Raw genomic sequence first — 6167 nt, 5'->3', positions numbered from 1 at the left:
CGTTGCACGGACTTTTCCTCTAGCTCACTGTTTCTTGCTTCCTCGCCCAGGTCGCACCTCCTCTTCTTGGTGTTGGAAGCTGAAGGCTCAGGATCTTCTTCCTTTCGCCACACATTGTCGGGTAGGCTTTGTTGCTGCTGGTACTGTCCCGGACACTCAACAAACGCTGGTGCTGAGGGAAAATGCATCATTCCCATTTCCTCAGCGTGACTTAGAATCACGCTAACCGGGTGGGTAAGCGGTGTTAAGTGCCGCGGTGGGGCGAGACGAGAATGCTCATCTCTTCCCTTCGTTGAGGGTGGTTGGTTTGGTCGTGGTGTCTGGCTGGGCGGACCTGCTTTATCAGGTCGCTCACTCTTTCGTCCTTCCTCCTCATCCTTCTTTCTCCTGTCAGCCTCTTCTGCGTCTGCGTACCGGTTGGCCGTTCTCATGAGTTCTTCATAAGAGCGTGGGTGGTGGGTGTTCAGTTGTTTGTGGAAATCGCCTGACCTCAGCGCCTGGATGAAGATGAGAATCGCTGCCTTCGAATCGAAGTCGTATACGTTGTTGACTTCTTTTTTGCATTTGCTTAGGAAGTCTCGCAGGCTTTCCCCCTTATCCTGCTTTACCCCACCGAGATGTGAGAATGGTTTCTTATGTTGTATACTTCCTGAGAAATAAGACAAGAAACTTTTGGATAGCTCTGCGAAAGTTTGAATTGATCCGTCTGGGATTGTGTTAAACCAATCTTGAGCAGTCCCGTCCAGAGTGGACAAGAATGCTCTGCACATTATGGCATCGCTTGCCCCGATCATGACCATGGCTGCCTTGTATCTTGTCATATGGGTACGTGGATCTGAAGTGCCAGTGTAGGCCTTGATGGCGGGTAGTTGAAAGTCTTTTGGAAGAGGAACTTCCATTATGTCAGGAGAGAATGGAGCGGCCATTCTTACCTCCGGTTCTGGTGAGTGTTTTCTTGCTTCTACTTTTTTTTTTCAAATCATCTATCCGCCTTTGGAGTCTTTCCACCAGGCCTTCCTGTGGTGTTTTGTGTCTAGTGGAGTGACGCGGAGCCAATCCACCAGATTCGCCCATCCTTTCTCCGGATGGTCGTTTGGTTACTGTCTTTCCTGCTTGGGCACGGGGACCTCTATTGGAGGATCCTTGCACCCCCTGAGTTCTGTTTTGCCTCGGAGATTGCACTTCTCCCTCCAGAGGGGGTGGTGGCGGTAAGATCTGTCCTTGCATTTCTGCGACTAGTTGGGCCATCGTCGCCGCCGCCTGTTGGATGGCCTGCGCTGCTGCCTGAAGGTCCACCACCTGGGCGGGAGCAGCAGTTGCTGGGAGGGGAGTACGGCCACCACCATGGTTGTCGTTGAGTTGGGTACGGAGGTCACCTTCACTGCGGTTGTTGTTGTTGAGTTGGCTGCGAAGGTCACCTCCATGGTTACTGTTGAGCTGCTCACGAAGATCACCCGAGGGGTGACCCTTGTTCACCTGACTAGGTGTGTGCGAGCTGCTGGATCCAGATACCATTGATAGTGATGAGATGAACTGAGTGGTTTTTTGATTTTGTGATTTTAGCCTGAGATCTGATCTCGGCTCTCAATGAAAGCACCAATGACGGTAATAATGGGTTACCGGGTATGTAATCTGAGTATTATTGAAGTAAGATGGTACAGTGTTTGAGTACTTGATAACAGTATTGAGCGTAGTGCTCAGTGTACAAGTGAATGTAATATCTATTGTTCTAGTAAGAAGTGTCCGAAGCCCCCCCACTATGTGGTTGTGAGCCTCTTTATTCCTTTCAGTTCAGTGACCGTTGGACATCAATACCCGAGGTGTTGAATGCTGAGGAGCTGAACGTCTGTCATCAATGCTGAGGAGCTGAACGTTGGCCATCAATGCTGAGGAGTTGGACCGTTGCGCATTGATGCTGAGGAGTGAGGTGTCTTGGGTCGTTTGGCGGTTCCGGGTCGGGTACCCAATTACACTGTCACATCTCATTACTGTAGAAACGTTTTTGATTGTCTTTTTAAGAGTTTATGCAGTGTCGATGTTACTCTCATAATTAAGAATTGTAAAACATTTATACTACTCTAATTCATAGTTAAAGCTATCAAATAAAATATGATTAATAATAAGAAAAGACGACCTGAGCATATTATTAAAAGACAAAGTATTATACTCTAACTAACATGCATGAATATCCTTAATTAATACTGACATTGACGGTAATAATGTTAGCGGTATCTTTGTATTATTAATCCCAGTGTGAGTACAACGTAACGTTGAATTTAGTCTAGTAGTGTTTGCGTTAGTAACACTACTGGACTAAACTCAACATTGTACTCAACATTGAGATTAATAATACAAAAATATCGGTAACATTATTACCGTTAGGCATATACATCCAACGTAAGATCATGGGACGCCGTGTCGGCTTGCATTGGCGGGGGAAAGTTGTTGAGGCTGAGTAGGTCCGGCAATACCCACGGCGGGGGTGTTGGTGGGAGCGTCGGTGGAGCTGGCGGCGCCGCGGCCGATAACGGGTTGTTGGTGTCCCTCCGTGCCGTAGCCTTGTTTCTTGTAATCCTCTAAATCTTTGTATTGCGTGTACGGACTGTTCTCTACCGGCAACCCTTCTAATTTCCCTTTCTCTTCTGCTTTCTTCTCCATCTTTAATTTCTTCTTCTTGACTTCAAACTTTTGGATTTCTTCAATTATCCATATCCTTATATAAAGCTTAATTAACTGTCACGGCAATGGCGCGCAGTTGGCATCGTCAGCTGACACGTGTCGCGTGCTTGTCACAACTGCGAATGAGGTGTAAGCTGCCGCTTAATCCCAGGATGAAATCATGTCTGAACTTCTGTATAAGTGTATATATAACGTTAACTGTTTCGTTTTTATTTTTTAATAAGAATTTTTAATGGAAAAGAAAGGCCGACTTTAGCATGGGCTTTTAATCTTCATAAAATATTGAAATTTCAGCCAGTAAAAATACACGGCCCATTTAGGACTGATTTTTTGTTTTTGTTTTGTTGTGTGTGTGTTTTTTTTTTTTTTTTTTTTTGTTTTAATTTTAATTTCAACCTAGGTTTCAAAAAGTAATTAATTTATTACTCAACTACAAGAGAAATCTATAGTCACTATGTAAGAGTATGCACTCAGTATACTCACTTTATATAATAGCTAGCAAACCACGCAAGAAAGATAAACTACACTAAAAATACTGTATGCTACAATTTTGACTAAAAAGGTGTTAACAAGAATTGAATTCAAAACTTTTTGATACGATAATTATGTTTCACTTTGAACACTTTTTTTAGGCTATTATATTACTGGGTATTATTATTGACTATGAATCTGGTGAAACCATTTTTTTAATGAAGGATGTTGATGGTGATGGCGAGTGATAAATTATTGCATGGCCGCAGTCAATTATCCATCATTTCTTAAACGAATTGAATATAAAACTAAGTCTATTATTACGATGCACTTCTTCAATTCCACGTTCCATCGCGACCTAACCCTTTGTTGTGTCTGCCCATTTATTCACAAAAATTAATAATGTATACTTCATAGTAACTGATGGATAAACTCAAGTGGGATACCTAGTCAAGGACATGTCGTCCAAACACTCGAGACTTGCAGCCTGCTATCTAAGAGACGGTTGAGATCCCAAATTCGGACACGAGTACAAATGCAACCAGCCTTCAGTTATTCGTGGATGACCAACACGAGGTGTAGACCAGGCAGTCAGGCCTCTCGCTAGGGTACTGTTTCTAAACCCGATCACCACTCTTCTATAGGCAATCAGGGTTACTGGAGCCTATCGGGTATCGATTTCAGAGGTGGTAGACGGAGATATCTCAAAAATTGTCCCATATATTTGGCGAGATTTCCCTTTTCACCATTAGGAAGAAAAGTTTCTTAAGATTAAAATTGTCTTGAAACACAACTTAATTAATCAACTAATTCAAAAGAGTAAATACCCAAAATGGTCCCTCGACTATAGCTTAATTCACAAATTGGTCCTCGACTTATGATATTAACCAATAACATCCTTGACTTTGCAATTTTTACCTAATTTAGTCCTCCGTTAATGAGTCCGTCAACTGGCCGTGAAACACAGGGATAGTCATGTAATTTCACATGGTTCCCGCCTTCTCCTTTGCTCCAATGCTTGCAGGGGCTATTCCAAGCGCCGCAGTGGAGCTGATAAAGATAAAGATAAAGATTTTAGCTATTGATCTTGATTTGTAAGATAATGGAGGGAGGTGCAGCTGCCGCCGCCGCCGCCGCCGAGGGGAAGCCTAAGGAGGAGACTGTGCCGTCGTATACCTACTGGGTTAGGGAGAAGACCCCAGACGCAGCTCCCCTGCCGGTTACGCCAAACTAACTCCGGGCATCCACTGACGCCTACTAATACTCCCTCCTCCGCCGCCGTCCGTTGCCTTTCACCGCCACCATTTAACTGAAATCTTAGGATTTTTGTGTTTCCCTCTCTCTCTATGGGTGAGCAGACCTGGACTCAGACCCAAACCCTACCCGATTCCGAGTCCCAACCGCTAACGGACCCTAATGCAGATTCCGGACTTGGATCGGACCCGGCCTTTCTCGCCGACGCGCCGATTGATATCCCTCGTAATCACTCCAATCCTTCCAAAACGCCGATTGATATCCCTCGTAATCACTCCAATCCTTCCAAAATCCCAATTCGCCCCCCAGAAAATCCGAAAACTTTCAACCCAGGGGACCAACCTAACAATCAAACCCCCACCCATCTTGGCTCCGCCTGGAATAGGGTAGGTTTCACCCCCACCCATCTTGGCTCCGCCTGGAATAGGGTAGGTTTCCCTATCCATGTCATTCTTTTGTCTCCTTTGTTGGTCGAGTTATTTTGCATTTATCGTTTATTAGTCATTCGGCTGGATCTCTGTGGAACTAGATGCTGTTGATTACAATTTTGGTAGTGTAGGGGACATTATTTTACTGTTGGTGTAATAGAACATTGAATTTTTACTGTTGTTCACAGCTCCCCTGCCGGTTCCCCGTTCTTGCAGTGATCCGCCGCTCTCTGATTCTTCTCCTCCGCCAGGAAACGGCTCACTCTTCTAGACGGCGGCACAACTGCCGCCGCCGCCGTGTCCCCTTCGACGACGACGGCGCTACTGTCGATGTTTTTTGTCGTCGAAATCGCGATGGTTAAGAGATGGAAATGATGATGATATTGAGGTGTGTATGAATCTGATGGAGTGATGGGCTGAGCATTTGAAGCATTTTATATATGGATGTAGGCCGGGAGCTGAGAAAGCTAGCAGGCGGGCAGCTTGCGGTGAATATAATATAACTACAAAGTTTTACCGGCGAGAACCATGTGAAATTACATGACTATCCCTGTGTTTCACGGCATATCTAAGCTCGGTTAAGGAACTTTTGTATAGCTTCAACCAAATTGCAATTCTGATGGGGACAATACTATACAAAAGTGCAAAGAAAACACTCAAATTTGGTAGAAACAAACAGAAACAGCGCAGAATTCGATAAATTACAACGTTAAGGTTACAAGCTTACAGAACTCACTCCTTTGAATGAGTAACAAATACAGCAGAGCAGGGACGGAGGAAATTTATTAAATAATAATTAAGAAAAGTATACATTAATCCCTATATTCTACGACCAAGAAATGGCCACCGGACTTCCCACTGTATGCTTCCCATCAGACCACTCGATTCTCCCGAAAACGTTTGTGTCCGCCGCCATTGCCGGAGCACTGAACGTCACGGTGTACGATTTCTTCTCGTTTGCCTGGCTGAAACTCAGCGTCTGAGGTTCAACCAAGATTTTAACGGAACTGTTTGGTACGTTAACGGCACGGTCGGGCCACGTCGACCCGGTCTCGGCTCTCACCCCGGGACTGGTTTACGACATGAACGTGGTAGATTACCTGAACTTCCTGTGTGCCTTGGGCTACACTCCATCGCAAATCAACACTCTAGCGAGAAGGAATTTCACCTGCGATTCCACCAAGAAATTCAGCGTTACAGACCTCAATTACCCTTCATTCGCCGTTTCATTCGCGTCGCAAATGGGCGGCGCCGGCGGTGGCGGCGGTTCGAGTTCTTCAGTTAAGTACACAAGAACCCTCACCAACGTGGGAGAAGCCGGAACATACAAAGTCT

General features: G+C 45.2%; 1 protein-coding gene across 1 annotated transcript in view; it reads right to left on the bottom strand.

Moving 5' to 3' along the window:
- Positions 1–5474: 5474 nt before the first annotated feature.
- Positions 5475–6167, bottom strand: part of LOC116012542 (subtilisin-like protease SBT1.7) — a 4691-nt gene continuing 3998 nt past the window's right edge. Inside the window, exon 2 of the mRNA XM_031252104.1 lies at positions 5475–5823. Within this exon, the coding sequence (XP_031107964.1) occupies positions 5659–5823 (165 nt within the window). The 3' untranslated portion in view covers positions 5475–5658. The remainder of the gene's footprint in view (positions 5824–6167) is intronic.

This window comes from Ipomoea triloba, chromosome 3 (assembly GCF_003576645.1).
Source record: "Ipomoea triloba cultivar NCNSP0323 chromosome 3, ASM357664v1".
Classification (NCBI taxonomy): domain Eukaryota; kingdom Viridiplantae; phylum Streptophyta; class Magnoliopsida; order Solanales; family Convolvulaceae; genus Ipomoea; species Ipomoea triloba.
Note: the sequence above shows the minus strand (reverse complement) of the source record. Positions and strands in the feature narration are given on the sequence as shown.